The 24,698-nt window shown below is 39.1% G+C and overlaps 1 protein-coding gene and 1 long non-coding RNA gene across 9 annotated transcripts in view; one reads left to right on the top strand and one right to left on the bottom strand.

Annotated features, from left to right (window-relative positions):
- Nucleotides 1-24,698, top strand: part of lrrc9 (leucine rich repeat containing 9) — a 168,586-nt gene that overhangs the window by 85,062 nt on the left and 58,826 nt on the right. For 7 of the 8 annotated variants that reach the window (XR_011351144.1, XM_069916304.1, XM_069916303.1 and 4 more), the window contains 5 exons: nt 384-604; nt 5,335-5,457; nt 14,034-14,164; nt 22,137-22,245; nt 23,283-23,422. Coding sequence is in view for 7 of the 8 variants with exons in the window: in XM_069916304.1 (XP_069772405.1) it covers nt 384-604; nt 5,335-5,457; nt 14,034-14,164; nt 22,137-22,245; nt 23,283-23,422 (724 nt within the window). In the remaining variant the exon portion in view is untranslated. The remainder of the gene's footprint in view (nt 1-383; nt 605-5,334; nt 5,458-14,033; nt 14,165-22,136; nt 22,246-23,282; nt 23,423-24,698) is intronic. The other variant, XM_069916300.1, reaches the window with a different exon arrangement.
- On the bottom strand, nt 18,531-23,068 carry LOC138753384 (uncharacterized). The gene is made up of 3 exons (XR_011351148.1): nt 22,937-23,068; nt 22,134-22,173; nt 18,531-20,951 (listed from the first exon to the last, which is right to left on the bottom strand). It is a non-coding gene; the product is annotated as an uncharacterized lncRNA (long non-coding RNA).

Here is a 24,698-nt window from a genome sequence, read left to right as displayed (position 1 = left end):
TAAGTAAGCACATAAAGCTTCACAAACTCAGTGGTCAAACAGTGTACTTTTAGATCATTGATGAAGGGCTCAAGCCCAAACCATTGGTTATGTATCTTTATCTTTGCCTATAAAGTAACTGTTTGACCTGCTGAGTTTCTGCAGCGTTGTGTTTTTACTTTAACTCGGTGTCTGCAGATTTTCTTGTTTTACATCATAGAAGTAAATAGGTAACTACTTTAAAAGTAATTTATTGACTTTGTAATAGCATGTGAGTGTGTTTTATCCAAATTTGTAGCACACTTACTAAATATTTTCCTGAGCTTCAGAAACAATGTATTAATGTAAATACAAGTTCATTGTTCATTAATCTTTTCCAGATGTTTATTTTTTGTTATTAATAGGGATTTCAAGGCTGACCAAACTAACTCGATTGAGTCTTGGTAATAATCAATTGAAAAATTTGGAAGACTCTGGTCTGGATAAGTTAACACATCTACATTATCTGTCACTAGAATTCAATAAAATTTCTTCACTACGTGGTTTGCAGAAACTTTATACCCTAACCGAACTATATTTGGGAAACAACCACATAAGTAGCAACTGTGAGGTCTACCAGTTAAAGGTAAACATTATTTGTACATTATCAATTCAATTATCTAGTTATTACCAAGTCAAGTCAAGTTTATTATAATCTGATTGTACAAGTATAACCCGACGAAACAGCCTTCTCCAGTCCTTGGTGCAAAAACATACTGACACACACCAGACAGAGCACACATACAGATAAATAATACATATGCAGGACAAGTATTATATGTATAATAATAAATAAAAAGATATTGTTTTTGCAAATGGTTAGTGTTAGCAGTTCCTTTGATCGTTCAGCATTCCCACTGCCCATGGGAAGAACTGTTCCTCAGCCTGGTGGTGCTGGCTCTAATACTCCAGTATCTCTTCCCTGATGGGAGCAGCTAAAGGATGGTGTGTGTGTGTGTGTGTGTGTGTGTGTGTGTGTGTGTGTGTGTGTGGGGTGGGGGGGGGGTGGAAGGGGTCCTTATTGATTTTGCACGCCCTCTTCAGACAATGATCCTGGTAGATCACGACGATGGGGGGAGGGAGACTCCAGTGATCCTCTCTGTCACTCTTATGGTCCTGTGGATTGATCTCTTATCCATTTCTCTGCAGTAACCATACCACATTGTGATGCAAATGGCTAGGACACTCACGACAGAGTTCCTAAAGAAGGTTGACATAATGGTGGCCAGTACCCTTGCCCACTTCCATCTTCTAAGGAAGAGTAATCCCTTTTACGCCTTCTTGACAAGTGAGGAGATGTTGAGTGTCCACGATAGGTCACTAGTTAAATGAACAAGGAACTTGGTGCTCTCCACTCTCTCTACTAGAGTTGTTGATGTGTAGTGGAGGGTGGTCATTCCTGGTCCTCCTGAAGTCCATGATCATCTCCTTCATCTTGTCCACGTTGAGACCCAGATTGTTACTCTCCCACCATTTCACAAGATTTTCCACCTCTTCTCTGACTCCAATCTCCCCAGTGTTTTAAAATTTTATTTCAAAGAACAAAGTAATTCATTTTGAAAGGAGGGACAAGAAAATAAAAGCCAAATGAAAAATTAGTTGTTTGCTCTTTCACATTCAAGGCACAAGGTTGATGGTTGAAGTTCCACTGCAGTGATTTGAGCACAGAAAAACCAAGGTTCCCCTTCCACTTTAGTGTTGATTGAGTGTTGTAACATTGAAGACATTAAAATACCCAGAAGAAATTTAAATAAAAGACCCAAAAATTGTGCTGGTGAAACTCAGCAGGTCATGCAGCATCCGTAGGAAGGAACTTACAGTACCAATGACCCAGGTTCGAATCCAGTGCTGTCTGTAAGGAGTTTGTACATTCTCCTCATGTCTGTGTGGGCTTACTCCAAAAGTTCCGGATACCTCCCACCCTTCAAATATGTACAGGGATTGTAGGTTAATTGATGTATACAGGGGTCATGGGCCTGTGAACTGAAAAGGCCTTTTACTGCCGTGTGTCTAAACTTAAAAAAACATTTTTAAAAAAAGAAAGATACCCATCATTTCAGCTTGGATACGTGACCTGCTGACTTTCTTCTTTAATTGCTCCATAAGATAGCCATTATTTTGAAAAAGAGCAGGAGAGTTTCACTTTTTTTTATCTATATTATATCCCTTGGTCAACCACACAAAAGTTTTCACTTATTACCATTTTGCTGTTTATGATGGATAGCTGTGTGTGAATTGGATGATATATTTACTGCATCATGTGGTGAATAATTACAGAAATATGCTGGAAATGCTGCAGATCAGGAGGCTATAGGGAGGGAGAAATTGCATTCACATTTCAGAATGATGACTTTTCATTAAAACAGGACATTAGCTGTTTATCTCTCTTTACAAATGATGGCAGACATGCTGTGTAGTTGCATATTTTCTGCATTTAGTTAGATTTGCAGTCCCTTACTTTAATGGATATTTAATTAACTACAAATATATTTATAATTCAGTATAAATGTATGTTTGCAAATTTATTTCCTCTTTCAAAATGGTAACATTTTAAAGTTGTGCATGACCAAAAGAACCCAAGAGTTTGCCTTCAGGAATTGTTGTAAGTGGGAAAACAGGCTGATATGACTTAATATTTGCACCTAATAACCCTGTTTTAGCAGTTGTGTCAATAAATAGACTGCGCGCATGACTACAGTTGATTGGGCATCTCCCCAACCATACCTGTGCTCTGTGAGTCAAAGCTTGAACTGTCCAACTATTTTAATTCCCTTCATCATTCCCACACTATGTTTGTGGCCTCATCAGTTGTTAGAATGAAGCTAAACAAGAACAACACATCATATTCCTCCTGGGCAGTCTTAAATCTAAAACCATGAACATTGAATTTTCTAATTTTAGGTGCCCCCATCTCCATCTGGTTCCATTGCTGTTATCTATATAACCATATAACAGGCCAGTTTGGCCCTACTAGTCCATGCCAGAACAAATCCCCACCCTCCTAGTCCCACTGACCAGCACCTGTTCAATACCCCTCCAATCCTCTCCCCTCCATGTAATTATCCAGAATTTCCTTAAATGTAAATAATGTTCCTGCTTTAACTACCTCCCCTGGAAGCTTATTCCACATCCCAACCACCCTTTGCGTGAAGAAATTTCCCCTCATGTTCCCCTTATAATTTTCCCCCTTCAATCTCAAACCATAGCCTCTGGTTTGAATATCCCCCACTGCTAATTGAAAAAGCCTAACCACGTTGACTCTCTCTGTCCCTTTTAAAATCTTGAACACCTCCATCAAATCCCCCCTCAATCTTCTACGCTCCAGAGAAAAAAGCCCCTGGCTGCTCAACCTTTCTCTGTAACTCAAACCCTGACATCCTGTCAACATTCTCGTGAACCTTCTCTGCACTCTCTCTATTTTGTTTATATCTTTCCTATAATTTGGTGACCAAAACTGCACACAGTATTCCAAATTTGGCCTCACCAATGCTTTGTACAATTTCATCATAACCTCCCTACTCTTGAATTCAATACTCCGATTTATGAAGGCCAACATTCCAAATGCCTTCTTCACCACTCTATCTACCTGAGTATCAGCCTTGAGGGTACTATTTACCATAACTCCTAAATCTCTTTGTTGCTCTGCATTCCTCAATTGTCTACCATTCAATGTATATGACCTATTTAGATTTGCCTTTCCAAAATGCAACACTTCACATTTATCCGTATTAAATTCCATCAGCCATTTTTCAGCTCACTCCTCTAGCTTTCTTATATCTCTTTTTAAGCTACAGTAATCTTCCTCACTGTCTACAATACCACCAATCTTTGTATCATCTGCAAACTTACTTATCCAATACACCACCCCTTCTTCCAGATCATTAATATATATAATAAACAATAGTGGACCCAGGACCAATCCCTGAGGAACTCCATTAGTCACTGGCCTCCAATTTGACAAACAATTTTCTATCACTACTCTCTGACACCTCCCATCCAACCATTGCTGAATCCATTTCACTAACTCCTTATTTATACCTAATGCCTCCACCTTATTACCTAACCTTCTGTGGGGAACTTTGTCAAAAGCTTTACTAAAGTCCAAATAGACAACATCCACAGCCTTCCCTTCATCAATCTTTTTCGTAACCCCCTCGAAAAACTCTATAAGGTTTGTTAAGCATGATCTACCCCTGAAAAAACCATGCTGACTACTACCTATCAATCCCTGTTCATCCAAATATTTGTAAATGCCATCCCTCAGAACACTTTCCATCAACTTACCCACCACAGATGTCAGTCTCACAGGTTTATAATTTCCAGGCTTACATTTGGACCCTTTCTTAAACAGCGGAACAACATGAGCTACCCTCCAATCCTCTGGCACTACCCCCGTGACCAGTGACATCCTAAATATCTCTGTTAATGTCCCCACTATCTGTACACTAGCCTCCCTGAGTGTCCATGGGAATACTTTGTCTGGACCCAGAGATTTGTCCACCTTTATCTTTTTTAACACAGCCATCACTACCTCCTCGGTTATCCTTAAATGATTCATGACCTCCCCACTATTTTTCTTTACTTCAACTGGTACAATATTTTATTCCCTAGTGAATACCGAGAAAAAGAAATCATTTAAAATTTCCCCCATCTCCTCTGACCTCACATAGCTTACCCTCCCTATCTACAAGGGGTCCAATTTTATCCCTCACTAATCTTTTACTTTTAATGTACCTATAGAAACCCTTTGGATTTATTCTTACTCTCCCTGCCAAAGCCTCTTCATGCCTCTAATTTCTTTCTTAAGATTTTTTCTACACTCCTTGTAGTCCTCTTTCAATTTCTCAGCACCCTGCTGTTTATACCTCTTGTTCACCTCCCTCTTTCTCCTAACCAAATTTCTAATATTCCTCGAAAACCCAGGCTCCCTATGACTTCCAGCCTTTCCTTTGATCCTCACTGGGACATATCTACTCTGTACTCTCAAAATTTCTTCTTTATCAAAATGCTGTGGTTTTTGCTCTTCAATTCTTGCCATCTCCACTCCCTCCCTTCACCACTAATGTTCTCTCCCTCTTCCTGCCTTTCCATCTCTCACACCTTTGCTCTATCACTTGGTCCCTCCCCAGTTCATTTCCTTTCCATATTGGAGTTCAGTTGGCGCATTAAGCTTTTCTGATTGCCCTCTTTCTGTGCTTTTATAATTTACCTGTTTTAAAGATACTATTGTTTCTTGTACTGAATTTCATGATATAATAACATCATGTATTTTTTGTGTTCCTTCTCTTCACATGACATGATTTTATTTGTTTCAAGGGAATGGAGAACCTTGTAATTTTGGACATTTATGGAAATCCTTTGGTCACTAAGCAGGAACAGTATCGTCTCTTTGTCATCTATCACCTGCCAGCCTTGAGAGCCCTTGATGGAAATATAGTGGTCAGTCTGTCTTAAATTACTATAAAATTGTTTTCTTTTAATTATAATGCAAGTTAAAATTATATTACAACTTGTATCTTTCTTGACTGTCCAAGAGGTTTAGCTACAGCATTGATACTTTTGATTGGTACTAATCTTGTCCCAAATAAGAGCAAAACACATAATTATAACGGTTTGAAAACAGTCAAGAAGTCAACAAAGTATTCTTGTTAAATGTTTTGGGGGCTCAATAGGAAATTAATTACTAGATCAACATTGAGTGAACATTTTTTAAATTGCATAAATCAGAAATATATTGATCATTACTGCACAGTAGAGGGTCTTCAGCCCTTGATGTTGTGCTGTAAGACACAGGAGCAGAAATAGGCAATTCAGCCCATCGAGTTTGCCCCGTAATTCAGTCATGAACTGATCTATTTTCCATTCAGCCCCACTATCTGGCCTTTTCCCATAACCTTTGATGCCATGACTAATCAAGAACCTATCAATCTCTGTCTTAAATACATCCAGTGACTTGCCCTCCAGAACAGCCCTTAGCATCAAATTCCACAAATTCACCACCCTAAAGAAATTCCTCCACATCTCTGTTCTAAGCAGACACTTTTCAATCTTGAAGTTGTGTCCTCTTGACCTAGACTCTTCCACCATGGGGCACAGCCTTTCTATATCTACTCTGTCCATGCCTTGCAACATTTGAAGGCTCTGACCTATATAAACCTACTCCACTACAATATAATCCTTCCTATAGCAAATTCGATCCAATAAATAGCCACTTAAAGGCAGTGAGACACTTATTAGTGACATGTTTTCAATTAGTTTCATTACAATTCCAGATGTAATTAAATCCTGTATTCCAACACATAATCTTCTTTAATGTTGAAATGAAATATTCATAAATAACATGCATAAACTTCCAGTACATTTATAATCATGGTCAACTAAAGTTATGGTGATCTCACTGACCCTTCTTTATATCCCATCTAAACTCCCACTTCACACTCTGGTCTACTGTGCACTACAACACCCATACACACCACACATGCTCCAGCAGGCACTCCAACCTCGAATGCCCTGCGCATGCTCCTGGAACCGTGCATGTGCATAACAACAAAGATGGCCACAGAAAGTAAAAACTAACTCGGGATGCCTTTGACATTCGCAGGAACCCATCGGGATATTGACCTAACAAGGTAAGTAAATAAATGACTAAATTTGGCCTTTTTTGGCCCCTACAATACTGGCCCTTAATTATTATAATTAGAAGTAATGTCTTAAATAATAATTACACAATAATACAAATAACATAAAAACATATAACATCCAAACAATATATAGTTATAAGGCCAGAGGTTACCAGCACATAACCTTGAAAAAGAGTGATCGTTTCCACCACTCTGGATCAATAAATCTATAACCTGTGTAGTATGCAGCCAACAAAATAAAGTCGGTTTGTACTTATCTTTGAGTTAAAATGTCGATAGGTCAACCTCAACTCAGACAAAATAGACAGTTTTCGCTTTGATTTTAACATGAGCCACTTCTTCATCATGTTGTTTGGCTTTCTTTCTTCAACATTCTGCTTTTCATAGGAAGAATTTAAACTCTTAATGCCAATTTATTTGCTTCTCTCAATTTCAATAAACGAGTCTCTTTAACCTTCCCTGCAACAGATTTGCTCTATTTCTTCATCTTGTTTGTCACATTACTCACATGCAATTTCTCTTTCTTTCTGTATTGTTGATAACTGATCCTTCAAGTTACATTCTGGTTTGTTTTCTGCAGTCAACTGTTTTGCATTATTAACCAATGACTTGTTCTCCTTCAAAAGATGAATTTCTTCCTCCAACCTTTTACATTTTGATGAGGCTGAATCTCTTTCCTCAGTAATCGTATTCATTTCTTCAGCAGTTATTCTTTTCTTTTGCTTTCTGACTTTGCAAATTTTTATTCTTGTCAACCTCTTTCTGGACCTTTCCTTCAGTCACTTTTGAAACTGAAGAATCAATGGAATCATTCTTACCTTTGTGAAATCAGTTTTGGTTTAAATTACAATGCTAACATCTTTCCTTTCACTGTTTTCACGATTAGCTAATATTTCTAAGCCCTTTTTCAACATTTTGTTCTCTGAATACAATTCTACCAAATTGTCAGTTACATGTTCCTATGCAATTTTCTGTGTTTTAGCAGTTTTGCAGCATGCTGCGATATTGCTGTAATCTCTGAGCTATTTCTGATGAAAATTATTCCTTCAATACTGTTTTAGATGCCTTTGATTTATTTTCACATTGGTCTGTTTTCTTTTCTTCAGAAGTGCATATTTTATTGACAGTCTTTTGCCGTTCCCATAACTGATCAACTTTCACTGCCAAAATCCTGTTGACACTTATCTTTAACTGCTCCTGAGCAATATAACTATTTCCTTCTAAAGGTCCATTAACTGACCATCCAAGCCTAGTTTTAACAGTATAAGGTCCATCTCCCCTATTTCGTACTACAACTAGTGGTTCCAAAACCTTTGGTACATCTCAACCAATCAGCATCTCTACCTCAGAATTAATTTTAGGAGGATAAACCTTCCACATATAAGACAACTGATGGATATCGTTTTGATGTGGAATACTTCCTTCATGCACAGGCATAGTGTTCTGATATGTTTCATCATGTAATCCAGCAACCTCTTAAATCTGAAACAATGCTGGTTTCAATTACCTTTTCTTGTCCCATGGTTTTCAACATAATCTTCAACTTTCTTCCATGAAGATTAAGTTTGTTTATCAGTCCCACTGTGCAAAAAGATGTAGTACTCCCTGGGTCAAGAAATGCATAAGTGCATATTATTACATTCCCATTCTTGCTCTTGACTCATACAGGAACTATTGAGAGTTTACAGTTATCCATAATGGCCCCAGTAAGACAACTTGTCTGAATTGAAGCTATAACACTGCCTTCTGATGTTTCCTTTGTTTCTATTTGTTCCATTTTCAATTCCTGTTGCTTTGATAGATATGTAGTATTTTAGGATGCTTCAAAGTCCATATGTTACAACTGAGTCACTTCTTGCAGTTTTCACCGATGTGCCCTTTACACAAACAGCCAAAGCATATTCCATTTTCCTTTTAAAAAAAAAAGTGATTTTCTCTTTGTGTTCCGTCTTTTCCATCCGTAAACACATTTCCAAAGCATGTCCACCTTTACAGAACAAATAACTAAGAAGGAAAATTCTCCTTTTTCTTAGTTACTTTATCTTTTTTCCTTATTTATAACTGACAAATTAATAGCAAAAGTACTTATTTTCAATTTCAGACTAGACTATAAGTTAGACCTCCTTACATTTTTGTTGTCCATTGAAATGTCTCTGGTATTGATCATGGTTGCAATGCCTTAAGGATTATAGCTCCCATTTGATTATACTTGGCTGCCCGCAGGGCAGGAGATTGCAGTATGTAAGATCTGTCATGGAGGTATGCCTCATGGTGCTGTTTACAACAATTTTAAAGTAAATAAACTTTCATCCATGTGTTGTCTAAGAACTCACACATACAAATACAAGATGGAACATGGTGTCAAAAGTGGGATCTGGTCTGATGCCCTCATTGCCATTTCCACATTGCTGTCTTCATATTCAGTTGTCGTCTTTTGCAATGATTTTGCAATGACTTCATTCTCATCAACTGAAGCCTTGGCTTCATCTCTTGCCAGCTTCAGTCTTTCAATGAGAACTCCTTTATTTCCACTTGTATCTAATTTCCGATGGCTTTGTTCTTTTCTAAGGTCCACAACCTTTGTGTCTTTAATACATTGCTCCTTAATAGCAAAGTTAGCAGCTGCTTCAGCCATTTTTATTCATCTTGTTCCACTATCTTTTGAGCACACATAACACAAGCCAAATCAACAGTCCCCAATGGACTAATGGCAGCAAAATCCAAACTGTGTTCAAACTTTTCACAAATGCACAGAAAGAGTCCACAGACTTAAGGCTACCAATTTAAAGACTGTAACATGTTGATATTTGAGTGCTGTTTACAACAACTTTAAAGTAAATAAACTTTCATCCATGTGTTGTCTAAGAACTCACATATACGAATACAAGATGGAACATGGTGTCAAAAGTGGGATCTGGTCTGATGCCCTCACAAATGTTAGTTTGATCATTGCCATTTCCACATTGCTGTCTTCATATTCAGTTGTCGTTTCCACAGCAGCATCCGTCAATAATATTTCTGATTTTCACGAAATGAAACGTAATTATAAGACACTTCGCTATTAGATTACTTTAAATCACTCTCTTGCCAATACTCATAGAGGATGGATTTGGATTACAAACTGCCCCCAACTCAAGGCACTTCCAAGATGACTGACATATAACTTTCAATATCAATCCAAAGCACAGAAAGTTTCTTCTATCTTCTAATCTTCAATCTTTGGTTCAAACAATAAACTTTAGTTTTCTAAATATAGAAACTTCGATCCAATAAATATTCACTTGAAGGCTAAGTGAGGCATTTATTAGTGACATATTTTCAATTAGTTTCAATATAAGTCCAGATGTATTTAAATCCTTCATTACAACACATGAACTTGAAATTATCTTTAACATTGAAATGAAATACCTGTAAATAACATCTGTATAAACTTCCAGTAACTTTTATGATCACAGCCAACTAAAGTTATGCCGATCTCACTCACTCTTCTTTAAGTCACTGCCATGTTTTATATTCTATCTAAATTCCTGATTCGTACTCTGCCCCACTGCGCATGCTCCAACCAGCACTACAACATCCGAACACACTGCACGTGCTCTAGTCAGCACTCCAACATCGAACGCACTGCTCATGCTCCTGGATCCACACATGCGTATAACAACAAAGATGACTGCAGAAAGTAAAAACTAACTTGTAATGCCTATGACAATCTCAGGAACCAAACAGGACACCGACCTAACAAGATAAGTAAATGAATTACTAAATTTTGGCCTTTTTTGCCCCCTACACTTCCCTAAATCACAGCCATAGCCTTCTATTTTTCTTGTATCCATGTGCCTATCGAAGAGCCTTTTAAATGTCCCTATTGTACCAGCCTCAACCACAACTCCCACAATGCATTCCAGGCACCCACCACTCTGAGTAAAAATAATTCCTCTGAGAACTCCCCTCAACTTTCCTCCAATCACCTTAAACTGATGTTCCTTGGCATTTGCTATTGTTATCCCAGGAAAAAGTTGCTGGCTATCCACCCTCTCTAAGCCCCTCATAGTCTTATATACTTCTTATCCAAAGAGATAAGCTCTAACTCTTCAACCTTGCTACATGTGACATGTCCTCCAATCCAAGCAACATCCTGGTAAATCTCCTCAGCATCCTCTTCAAATGATCTACACCATCCTTTAATGAGGCCATCCAAACTGAACATAATATTCCAAATGTACCCTAACCAGAGTTTTATAGAGCTGCAATATTACCTCATGGCTCTCAAACCCAATCCTTTGACTAATGAAGGCCAACACACTGTACACCTTCTTATGTAGTTGAATATATTGGATTATGCACCAAACTTTCCACCAAATGCATCGAAGGACATGATGGAAAGAAACACAGGTCTTGAACCTGGAGGGGGGTGCAGAAAGTCTCCCCAGCAGAAGCTCAGTAGACAGTGTTATAGAGTTCCGTGTTGAGTATTGGCCTATGTGTTGTGTGGTTTTATGTTAAAAAGTGACAGTTTGCCTTAGAGAGCCAAGGTGAAGGTGGACTGCTGAGAGAGTGGGAGATGGACTGAGCATGTGCAGAAAATGATATAAAAATTTCTGGACTTGGACGATAAACCACCACTGGAGGCCCAGAGCATGAGTCATGGTCTGGAGGACAGTTTAGAATGTTGGGATTTCAAAAAGGATGAACATTCCAAAGGCAGCCAGAAGGATCCAGTCCAAGCCAGTGGTTCCTCTCTCTGCAAGCTTCTCAAGAAGACAATTTCAAATTTTGTGCTCTCTCTCAAAGATCTTTTGGTTTCAGTTTACCAAACAAATTGAATTTTGTTTATGATCTTTGCTTTGGTTGAGATCGAAGTTTTGTGAGTCTTGTGTGTTTTGTGTTTGTTTTGTGTCTAAGTTTTTCTGTGGGCTGGTTGGAAATATAACTTAGACTTTAATTACATATGTTATATTTAGGCTGGGGAATTTATTAGTTTTGCACTGTTATAGAAATTTGCATAGTAACCTGTGGGCATTGTTATAAAAGGGGGGATTTTGAATTAAAGTTTGAAGGTGAATTTGTTGTTAATAAAGTAATTGTTCATCTTTACCCCTGTGTGATCTGCCTTCTTTGTGGTTGCTGGTTTGATCTTGTAACAACAGTCAGAAGTATCTTACTTAACATTTCATAAAACTGGCATTTATGTTATTATGAAGTGAAACACAAAAATATGTGCATGCTGTGATTGTAGTAAAAACGCTGGAAGAACTCATCAGGTCTCTCAGTGCTCATGGGGGGTGGGGTGGGTAAAGACATATTACTGACATTTTGGGCCTGGGCCCTTCTTTAAGGTGTTATAGTTAGTGCATTACATTATAGTTAGTTAGTGCATTAGTGTTCTAGTTAGTGTTATAGTTAGTGCATTACATTATAGTTAGTTAGTGCATTAGTGTTCTAGTTAGTGTTATAGTTAGTGCATTACATTATAGTTAGTTAGTGCATTAGTGTTCTAGTTAGTGTTATAGTTAGTGCATTACATTATAGTTAGTTAGTGCATTAGTGTTCTAGTTAGTGTTATAGTTAGTGCATTACATTATAGTTAGTTAGTGCATTAGTGTTATAGTTAGTGTTATAGTTAGTGCATTACATTATAGTTAGTTAGTGCATTAGTGTTCTAGTTAGTGTTATAGTTAGTGCATTACATTCATATGGCTGGTTTAATTACATCCTCTATTTAAAAAAAAATTGTTTGAAATTTTACTTTTATTATCATTTAGAAATATTGGCCAGAATTTTGCTATTGTGGCAAAGGAATAGCTTCCACCTTTCTTTTTTAGACATAGTTGTCCCACATTTATGTTAGTACAGTGCCCTCTACAGTGGATCTTTATATTTGCAAATACTGTAAAGGAAGCATCAATAAATAGTTGTTCCAATTACCATGTTGAAAAAGCCTATCTGAAATATGCAGACTACAAACAGTTCACCTATTTGAGTATAAAGAACGCCAAATAAGCTGTACTTGATATCATTTAGTGAGATGGTCTGTATGAAAATAGTAACTGATGGAATTGTGTCATTAATAAGTGTCAAATACAGGTTTAGATATAAATATATCACCTAGACTTTCAGATAACCTCCCTGATGTCCCATTTCTTCAAAAGCAAAAATGCAACAGAGGTGGTGTAATAGTGGAAAGCAACCAGAAGGAAATGGTCCTTGAAATTAGCATTGGCTCTGGATCCCGTAGTCCCATCAAATCAAAGCAAGCAAGGAAGTGGGAAATTTCTGTTGATTTCACCTGCAGTCCCGACTCAACTAATAAATCAAGACTTAATTGAACACCATTTGGAGTAATCATAGCATTTATTACAGCACAATTGACCCAAGCTTGGATCCGGCACTGTCTGTCAGGAGTTTGTACATTCTCCCTTTGTCTGTGTGGGTTTCTCAGGGTGCCTTGGTTTCCTTCCATCTTTAAAATGTATGGGGATTGTAGGTTAATTGAGGTATTTGCACACCATGGACTCGTGAGCCACAAGGGCCTGTATGTCTAAATTTTAAAAACAATGCTCCCAGGTTGGATCTTCACAATATGTTACAGAAGATATGTGTAGGATAATTATACCTGACCTCATCATTGCCATTGAACCTGTTCAGATGCATCTGGTCTTGAGAGAGTGACACCATCATATTGTCTTTGTGAATGTGAAATCAAATTGACAGTGAAACTTTATCTTCTACTGCTGTGGCCAAAGGCTCAATTTCTCCAAGTTCCTTGAAAGACACTTCCTATCTGGTCCATTACATTTGTTACTCCAAGACTCTCATTTGTACAAAACAAACTCTATTTATTTTTTTTATTCATGTAACCCTTGTCCTGCATATATATTATTTGTCTATTTGTGTGTTATGTCTGGTTGTGTGTCTCTGCATGTTTTTGCACCGAGGACCAGAGAATGCCGTTTTATTAGGTTATACTTGTACAAACAGATGGCAATAAATTTGACTTGATGTTGGATCCAGCAGAATTCTAAAACAGTCAATTGGATCTCTCTTGGCTTGGGGTAATCTTTAATAATCAAGAGTTTGTATTTGCAAAATTATAAGAGAGAAAGGCTATTGTAAATTTCATTGAGGAAGACCATTTCATTTTTGTATAAGTTTGTTGGCTATCCCAGGGCTGGGTTGGATTTGGAAATACAACAATGAGTTTAATTAATATTGTCAAATTGCAGGAATTTTGTACATTAAATTAGTTTACTGTACAGCTGTATTTATAAATTAAGAAGCAAGTTATTGCAAGAGTTTATTGTTCAAATTATTCTGTCTTCCCATATGGATGGAGCTATATTGAAGTGTAATACCCAGTTTTGCATTTGAATGCAGGAACCATCAGAAATTGATAATGCGAAAGATTTGTTTGGAGGTAGACTCACTTCTGACATGGTTACAGAGAAACTTGGACATTCAAACTTTTCAGAGCTCTTAAAGCTGGAGTTGCCTGAATCTTCAATCAGGTAATGTATAAAGACATTAATGCAAACAATGAAGCTGTGAGTCAAATAATCAGATAATAGCACACCAATATTTCAGTTGCCCTTTCCAAGTCCAGTTGTATGAAGTCTTGGAGTGTTCAACTTTTTCAACTGCACCAGGTGTCCAGATGAAAGTGAAATTTGTCACGTTATTTAATTCTCTATGAAATCTGGTGGTAGTTTTCAATTGTTTTCTCCCTTTAGGAGGGGATACATGCTATTGTATTTATTTTTCTTGGAATTTTGCTATTTTAACGTACAGTAAAACTTCAATAATCTGTTATCTGATTCTTTGAAAATCCTAATGGCTTGGAATCTGGATCAATGGGTGACCATTCCTATGCACTCATCACATCACACTCAAGGATCCTGTGCTCCTTTTATACTGATCAGGTTCTTGTTACTGCATTCCTTTCCAATATATCATGTTCATTGGAAAATGCATTATACTACTATGTAACACGTAAACAAAATTGAATTAAAATGTTTTGGAGAAACAATTTAAATAATTTTCTTATTAATCTGGAAAATCTGCCAGTCTGTCATCTTCAAAGCCATGAACCTGCCAGATTATTGCAGCTTGATAACTATAAAGAGTTTACATCGTTTCAATATTCTGATAACTGATCTTGCACTTTCACCCTGCATGAACTTGAAATATTCTGAAATTCTGCTGCTTGTATCCAAAATAACCTGAGTTTTTTTTTTCATTTCCTAATTTTGTCCTCTTACAATCTCTGAGCCATATTGTTTTCCAGACCATAATTAGACTTTTGGCTTCCTTAATTTTAATTTTTACTCTTCATTTAAAACTGAGTGGAAAGTGGCAAGAGATAGTAAAATTGAATAGCATAAATTTGAACTCACAGCCTTCTGACTCACAGGTGAGACCACTGCTGCGAATACATTACTCACAGGAAGAGGATTGTTGGTCCATTGCCATTGTGCCAGATATTTTTTAAATCACTCCAGTTAGTTCTACTTGCGTTTCCTTATATCCTTGTAGTGTATTTATCTAATTTGCATTTGAAGGCAACTGTTGGATCTGATCCACTGATTCTGTGTTGCATTGCTAAGTTTAACCACACTAATGTATGAATGAAGACTTTATTACCCTACAAATGTATACGCATGAAGGTCTTAGTTGCTACAGCTAACAGGATTGGTTAGAGGCACTTCTAGTTCTGAAGAGCAGGTCTCCTGTACTACAGATGGGTTGTAATCTGATCCTTTCTCACCTGTTTCATTATGTCACACTCCATCTCCTCTTTGGCTTGGCTTCTATTAGCTGCTTAATCACTATCTTAGATGTGGGCAGGACTTCCAGAGCTTTGCTCTGAAGTATTGGTTGTGGAATCACTTGGCTTTAAGTTTTTACTGCTTTGTTCACATGTTGTCATATGTTGCAGTTTTACCAGTCATGGCCTCATTTTTGAATGCAACCAATGCTGCTTGCACTGCTCTTGCAACCAGATGGCCTGAATTGAGCTCACTCCATCATTACAATCCCTTAGCTTGATTGCAATAGGGTAAGGTGTATTTCAGAGCAAAAAATTGCAAATTGTTGTTGCTAGTGATGGTCTACAGTTCCACACTCATGCCCCGTTTAGAATTCCATATCTTTAGCAAATCTTTCCTTGTATAGAAGGATTGTTGTTTGACACAACATACTGGAGAATGCCCTTGGTTTGAAAGAAAACTTCATCCCTTAACAATTTGATTTCAATGCTGTCATGGACAGAAATACTGTATCTATAATAGATGGATTGGTGAGATCAAGGTCAAATAGGTTTATCTTCCATGTTTATTTGCTCACTACTGCAGACCTAATGGGGAACTTATGACTTTCAGGACTTTTCTAACTCAGTCTTGGTGATGATGGAGATATAAATTCCTCATCAGAGGATACTCTGTGCCCATCAGAGTACATGAGGACATTCTTTGCCCCTAGTGTTTTGCTTCTTGCAAATGTTATTCAACATGAAGGAGCACTGCTTTTTCAGTTGACTATGAGTAGCAGGTGACAATCAAGAAGCAGTATCCTTTCTGACATTTGACCTGGGACATCATGGATCTGAAATTGAGGAAACAGTTGTGCACTCTGCATATTTTTTTTCCAGGGCACTCTGGTTTCTTGCCACATTCCAACCCACGTGAGTCAATGGGTTAATTGGCCACTGCTAATTACACCTAGTATATAGGTGTGGTGAATGTCTGCCAAGCTGCCTGTCTCCCCTCTGGCGAGCCTTGCTGTACTAACATTGGCTGTGCGTTATCTCTACTGTTAAGGACACTCCCCTTGGATATAACTGTATATGCATCTATTGTCTTTCATTATGTACCATGAGTTTCTGCTAATAAAAGCCATGATTATCGTTTGACCACATCGTCTTTGTCTACTTCATCAACTGGCACTTCAATTTTATTAGCAGAAATGGATGCAGCACTCAAGCCAGAGCGGCTGATAATCAACCAGTCTGCCCCGAGGGCCAGAGAAATTTTCAACCACTGGATTGCTTGTTTCGATTACTACATGGCTCGAAACAATGTGGTCGATGAGGTGATACAGTGGGGCCACCTGAACTCTCTGCTGGGTGAGGTCCATTTTGCCATAACGCAAGGAGCTACCACTCTGGCTATAGCCCGGAAACGTCTGACTGGTTACTATGCAGCGCCACGGAATGTGGTGCTTGCTCGACATCAGTTGCTGACTAGACGCTAGAAACCCAGGGAAAGTGATGCTGCCTATGCACTGGCCCTCGACTCGTTGGCGAACGAATGTGATGTCAGGGCAGTCAATGTGCAACAACACCGCAATGCCTTGAAGCTGGATGCTTTAGTCAACGGGATTGACTCCAGTTACATCCGACAGAGGCTGCTGGAGACAGAGCCCTTAACCTACGACTGGGCAGTCACTCTAGCCAAAACACTGAGAAGTGCCATGCGGTCCAGTGAAATACTAGAAACCGAAAAGGAAACATGCAGGAGTCCTGGAACCCCGAAGGAAAGAAAAAGGCAAACTCCTGAAAAAATGCTACTTCTGTGATAAGAGCTGGCACCCCAGACAGAAGTGCCTGGCTCGATTTGCTACCTGCAGCTAATGTGGGAAACTCGGCCACTTTTCTAAAGCATGTAAGGAGAAAAGTACTAAGAAAATGTGTCCTGGAGCTGCAGGAATGGAAGACAACTGTGAAAAAGGGGAATCTTCAGACGAGCGGGCTGAATCGACTTCAAGTGACGGTGAGGTGAGATCCCCTGTGATAACTCCAAAGGTTGGGGGATGTTACAGACTAGAACGGTCGACTATGAAGGAGGAGGTGAATGGTGAGACTCTTGATTGTCTAATAGACTCAGGAAGTGCTGACAGCTACATCCACGAGAGAGTTGCCAGAACCTTAAATTTGCGGAGATATCCAGCGAACTGAAAGATAGCGATGGCTTGTAGTGAACTTACAAAAACTGTACGGGGCAAGTGTAAAGTTACTTTCAATTTACAGGGACATTGCCTGGCTGATGTGTGGCTCTTTATTATGCCAGAGCTCTGCACTCCTGTGGTACTGGGGTTAGATATTCAATCTCAGATTAACAGTGTAGTGTTAAATTTCGGTGGGCCACTACCCAAATTTACCATCCCCCGTGGTAGTTACTGCGGTCTGTCCACATTAAAGATCAAAGCTCCTTCGTTTTTCAGTGATTTATCCCCATTCTTACAGCAAAGAGGATCATGAATTTATCAAAGCTGAGACCCAGAGATTGCTTAAAGAGGGAGTAATTGAACCCAGTAAGAGTCCGTGGCAAGCCCAGGTGGTAGTTGTGAAAAATCACACTAAGTAACGATTGGCTATTGTCTACAGCCAGACAATCAACCTTTACACTAACCTGGATGCCTACCCCCTACCACGCATCAATGAAATGATTAATTATACAGTGCAATACAAAGTGTACTCCACTATCAACCTCAAAGCAGCTTACCACCAAATCCCCATTTTAAAAAAAAGGAATGACCCTATACAGCCTTTGAGGCTGATAGGGGTTTATACCAGTTTAAAAGGGTACCTTTTGGAGTCACTAATGATGTGTCAGTGTTTCAGAGGGAAATGGATAAGATTGTTAGGACGTGTGAGCTACAGGGTACGTTTCCCTATCTGGATAATGTCACTATCTGTGGGAAAACACAGGCTGAACACGACAACAACTTAAAGAAATTTTTAGCAACAGCTAAAGAACTCAACCTTATATTTAATGAAGGCAAATGTGTGTTCAATGTGACAGAGCTACCCATTCTGGGCTACATTGTGTCAAGAGCGAAATCCGCCCCGACCCAGAAAGAATGCCCCCCCACCCCTTAAGAAGTTACCACCCCCAAACTCAGCAAAAGCCCTTAAAAGGTGTATGGGATTCTTTTCGTACTACTGCAAATGGGTTCGGGACTACGCCACAAAGGCACGCCCTCTGTTAGGCACTAAATCTTTTCCTCTCTCTCCAATGGCCTTGAAGCTGATATTGCCTAAGCTGCACTCTCGTCCATTGACGAGGATCTCCCATTCCAAGTGGAAACTGAAGCCTCAGATTGTGCCTTGGCAGGAACCCTTAATCAAAAGGGAAGACCTGTGGCATTCTTCTCCCGCACGTTACGCGGACCTGAACTTAAGCATCCTGCCATTGAAAAAGAAGCCCAGGCTATTATTGAAGCTGTTCACTACTGGAGACACTTTCTGTCCAGCAGAAAATTTACTCTTGTCACTGATCAGAAATATGTAGCCTACATGTTCAGTACTAAACACAAAAGTAAAATCAAGAAGGATAAGATGGCACGCTGGCGAATAGAACTCCCAACTTATAATTATGAGATCCAGTACAGAGCGGGCAGGTTAAATGATCCCTCTGACGCATTGTCACGATCTGCTGCTGGTGCTCAGCTGGAGGGGCTAAAAGAGATCCATAGCAGACTGTGCCACCCAGGAGTCACAAAATTCTTCCACTACATAAGGGCTAACAACCTTCCTTACTCTCTGGAAGAAGTCAGGAAACTGACTAAAAGCTGTCCTGTTTGTGCAGAATGCAAACCGCAATACTTCAAAGCTCCAGAGGCCACTCTCATCAAGGCAACCCGACCTTTTGAGAGGATTAGCTTAGATTTTAAAGGACTGTTACCTTCCAACAACAAAAATGTATATTTCCTTACTGTAATTGACAAATATTCCAGGTTTCCCTTTGCGATGCCCTGACGACTCGTCAGCATCTGTAATTAAGTCACTTGACAGAATTTTCAGCATTTTTGGTTTTCCCAATTACATTCATACCGATAGAGGCTCAGCATTCATGAGCGCTGAACTGCTACGAAAGGGGATTGCCACCAGCCGTACCACGAGCTACAACCTGCAGGGCAATGGGCAGGTTGAAAGGGCTAATGCTACAATCTGGAAGACTGTTAATCTTGTTTTAAAAACACATTGTTACCCGGTGGCAGGAGGTGCTGCCTGAGGCACTACATTCTATTCAGTCATTATTGTGTACTGTAACAAATCAAACACCTCACCTATGTTTGCCTTTCCTAGGAAATCTGGAACTGTGGTGGACTGGCCAGCTTGTTTATCTGAGCCTGGAACCGTGCTGGTGAAGAGCCACCCTAGGGCGATGAAAAAGACCCCCTAGTCCAACCAGTTCAGCTACTGCATACTAACTCCAACTATGCTCATGTTAAATTCCCAGACGGGACTACTGACACTGTACCCCTAAGAGACCTGGCCTCGCCTGGTTTACCCCTTCCTCGCACCCCTACTCAAAGAGTGAGCCTGAGAGGTTGGACTCACCCCCCCTCCCCCAAGCCTGTGACCCCTAGTAAGCTTTCAGATGGCCATGCTGAGGCTCCACTGCCTCACACTGGCAATTCTGGAGTGGATCCAGAAGCCAGTCCTTCCCACACTACAGACCTAGGACCTGTACCAGTTCCCAAGGTTGCAAAGGAGCCACCTGTTTTGAGACGAAGCACCAGAATTCATAAACAACATGATAGGCTGACATATTCATAAAACATCTCATTATATTTCAATTGCTTACTAGATACTGGCGTATTTTGGCTGTTAGAGTATCTCAAGGCCAAACACGGTATCCATGTATCACTTGCTTCAGTCTTTCCTAGCAGCTGTCCTTTTGATTTTTAACCCTTCTTCTGCTGGGGGAAGACCGTGGTGAATGTCTGCAAAGCTGCCTGTCTCCTCTCTGGTGAGCCTTGCTGTACTAACATTGGCTGTGCATTATCTCTACTGTTAAGGACACTCCCCTTGGATATAACTGTATATGCACCTATTGTCTTTCATTATTGTACCATGAGTTTCTGCTAATAAAAGCCGTGATTATTATTTGACCACATCGTCTTTGTCTACTTCATCAACTGGCACTTCAATAGGTTAGGGGAGAATTAGGGGAAGATAATGGAAAAGTAGGGAAAATAAAATGGGATTTGTGTATGTGGGTGTTTGATGGTCTTTGTGGATTTCTGGACTGTGGTACCTGTTTCTGGATCTATAACTTCTCAGGTCCCCCTTCTGTATACTGCTAATATTTCCCCCCTCTTGTGGATCATCTTATCAATGGCACAGGACATGCCTAGAGAGTTTGGTATGCTGTCTTAAGGTATAATTTTGTCAGTGCTTCTATGTCATTTGTTGCTTGATGAGTCTAGTGGACTATTCTTCCACTTTAGGTCCTTTGTAGAACTCTGCAGGGCTTCTGCAATTGTCTGATATGTCATAGAGCCAAAAAGGACCTGGTATAACAAATAAAGGAACAAGTTTTAGTTGACATAGTACTGTGTAATGTGCTAATTTTAATTAAAAGTCCCATAATGCTCCAACAGTCAAGTAATAGTGATCATAAAGGGATTGAATGTAGTATTTGTAAAAGAGAGATGTATTTCTAGATTTGGGTAAGGTTTGCCAACTGTTGAGTCTAAAATTGTTCAAAATAAACTGAGGAAATGTGCAAAAGCAGATAAGTACAATAGGACAGAGAGGGGTGTTCAAAAATAAATATTATAAAGAACAAAAGATCTGCCAACTGGAAGCAGATAAACATAAAATTAAAAGAAAAAACATTCAAAAGATAAAATGTAATAGAAATCCTGATGATTGGAAGAAATGCACAAAAGTTTAGTGAGCACGCCAAAAAAGGGAGCATGACATTACAAACTTGCAATGAATATTGAAGTCAACACAAAAGTACATTTCCAAGGAACTGTTTTGAAAAATTAAAACTAATTGAATTAAACGGTGAAATTTGCTGAGCTATAGGAGAGGGAATAACATTTCTTGGCACTCAAATTTAGCAGGTTGTGACTTGCTGGGTCCGACAAGAACAGCTATTCATTATTTTATAAAACCAGGTGTACAAGTTTGTCAGTGACTCAGTCCTGGGAAATAGGCATTATATAAATGGATTTTAACATCGGCAAATATGAGATCACCTACCTTGCAGCTAAAGCAAATAGAACAAACTTGCTAGAAGCAAAAGACATCTAAAGAAATAAAAGCCCTTGGTACAGAGGATGATTTTTAAAAATCTATTGGAATATTGGTCTTTATATCCAGCAGACTTGGGAACAAAAAGATGTTAAAATTTTATTGCCCCTAATTCAAAGCCCTCTTGGAATGATGTGTACAGTTCCAGGCAGCATAGATTGGGATGGATATTTTGGATACACAGAGGTCATTCATTCATCTAACCTGTTCCAAGATAACAGACTGAAGAGATTGAATAGTCTTTCTCTATTCCATGTTTCTAAGTTGCCATAGGATTAGAACAATTGTCCAATATTTGAAAAACTAATATGTAATGATTGGATAATTTCCATGCAATATTACAAAATGCTATATTAAAAAATTTAAATGTTACTTTAACAATAACATGCAAGTGTTGTTATTTAAAGTAGTGACTTTTTCATACTTCCTACCAGGTCTGTAGATCTTGCTCCTCCAGAAAAATATGGCCGCCTGCAAAGAATTAATTTAGAACACAATAACCTCACATCTTTCAGTGGCCTTATTTATCTTCCTTGTGTCAAAGTGAGTATTCCTTAGATACAGCTATTTGGTAAAAGCTTCACATTCACCCCAAATATCCAATATATTATAAAAGATGTACTTTTTTAAAAAAATGCACAGCTTCTTTCTTTGACTTACTTTAAATATTATTGTCTGTGTAGTTATTTACAGAAATAAAATTAATTTCTTCATGCTCTTTTGTTCAATTATCTTTGCTCAACTAGTTTGTCAGAGAGCTCAAAATGTAATAGTTGAATTCAGAAATCACACTCCTCCTGTCACAGGATCAGCTGAATTTCAAGATCGGGACTCTTGAACTTTGTTGGAATGGGGGGAAAAAAAAACAACCTTTTAGCCAATTTCTGTGTATTAAGCCTTCAAAAGTGGGTTATTTTTCTCCCAGCAAGGATTCAACTTTAATATTGGTGCCGCAAGGTTAGCGGTTAGGGCAATGCTGTTTCGGTGCCAGCAATCAGGACTGGGGTACGAATCCCATGCTGTCTGTAAGGAATTTGAACGTTCTCCCTGTACGTCTGCTTTCCCCTGGAGCTCCTGTTTCCTCCCACCCTTTAAAAAAAACATAGGGGTGTTGGTCAATTGGGTGTAATTGGACGGCATAGGCTCGTGGGCTGTTATGTACCGTGCTGTACGTCTATATTTTAATTTAAATATCTTAGGAAACCAGAAATAATTTTTTAAAAGATGTTCTTACCTGTGGTTATTAGCTAGTTCTGGGATTCCTGTGAAACTATAGTTAGTGGAAGTTTAAGAGCTTTTTGGGGAGCTGCTTCTCTGGGCACCCATGCACTGGAACACTCAGCTGACAATCTTCTGGAACATCCTCTTCTATCTTGTTGGATAAAACAAATTTAGTGTTAAAGGAAAGTTTAACAGTTTCAGCAGACAGAGAATTGCTGGAGTCAATGAAGAGTCCTGGACTGAAATGTTGACCATTTCACCTTTGACTGCTGAGTTCCTCCAGCAATTTTTTGTGTGCTCAAGATTTTCAGCAACTGCAGATTTTATGTTTCTCTTTAATATTTTTTCATGTTATTTAGATACTGTATTTAAATCACAACCACATTGAAACTATTTTCCCAAGACAAAAACCACAAATTCACTTGACGAACAGACAGCTTCTTCAGCAAAAGGTGTCTTCCAGTGGCTATGGACAGCCAGGAATTTCCAGAGGCAACAGGTATTTGATTATAAACACTTCTTATCCCTATATATACCTAGAATTTCTTCTGTTGCTGGAACTTGTTGACTGATAAGATGTTTTAGTTTGGATTTGCAAGTGCAGGCTTACAGCACATGAGTGCATAAAAGTTGAAGTCTTGAAGTTTACCAGGAAAACTAACTACATCTTCATGGAGTGTGAATTTACATCAATTCTTCCTCACTTACAGTGGAGAATCTACTTGGCCAACCTGTACCAAGATACAGATGCAGAAGAATAGAGCCAAGTGGCAAAGAGAAATTAATTTGCAATTGATGAATTAATGTTTTGAGAAGCTTCTATTTAGATTTAGGCATACAGCTTGGTAACAGGCCCTTCTGGCCCATGAGCCCATGCCTACCAAATATCCTAATTAACCCCCAATTAACCTGGGGAGAACCCCAGGACATCCAGCAAAATCTAATACAGTCAGTTACAGAATGTACAAACTCCGAGATCAGCATCTCCTACTGATTTTGTGATTTCTGATCTAGATATAATGAGTATCAGAATTTATGGTCATGAACAAGTCATGAAATTCGGTGTTTTGTGGCAGCGCCATCGTGCAAACATTCATATTATAACCATCTTACAACATTACTATTAAAAAAAATAAAGTAACAGAGCGTAAAGTTGGCATTGTTTTTGGTTCATTGATTATTCAGGAATCTGATGGCAGCAGGGAACAAGCTGTCCTTGAGCCATTGAGTGCTCATCTTTAGGCTCCTTGTAGCGTGAATTAAAGCTCTCATGACTGGAGGGAGAACAAACGCTTTTATTAGATTATAACTAAAGGTAGGGTTCAACAGTGGTCTTCAGAAGGGTTCTGGGTTTAGGCGGGAAACCAGGGTTATATGTGGGGAGATGGGGGTGGAGCTGGGAGGTGGGACCAGCCATCAGCACAACACCCTACCAGTGAATCCCAGTTCACTGCATTCACCTCTTCCTGTAGGATTTAGGGTTTGTGAATGAAGTCTGAGAACATGGGTTCAGAAACAAGTGGTTAAAAAATATACAGTTATTTACAAATTTAAATGGTCGGGGAGGTCTGGAGATTCTGGTATTGCGCCTTAGCACTGAAGGGCCTTGGACTCCTTGGGTCTCCTGGTCCCCTTGTGAGGGAGGAGAGGTGGGCTGGGTCTCCGGCTCGATGATGGAGGGGGGTGCACTTTTCTCCTGAACTGGATCCCCCAAGGCCCTGACTGGGGTGGCGAGAATGATCTCCATGGGTCGCAGGGCACCTGAGGAGTAGACC

The sequence above is a fragment of the Narcine bancroftii genome, chromosome 2 (genome assembly GCF_036971445.1).
Source record: "Narcine bancroftii isolate sNarBan1 chromosome 2, sNarBan1.hap1, whole genome shotgun sequence".
NCBI classification, from domain to species: Eukaryota; Metazoa; Chordata; class Chondrichthyes; order Torpediniformes; family Narcinidae; genus Narcine; species Narcine bancroftii.
This window is presented reverse-complemented; position numbering and strand designations above follow the sequence as displayed.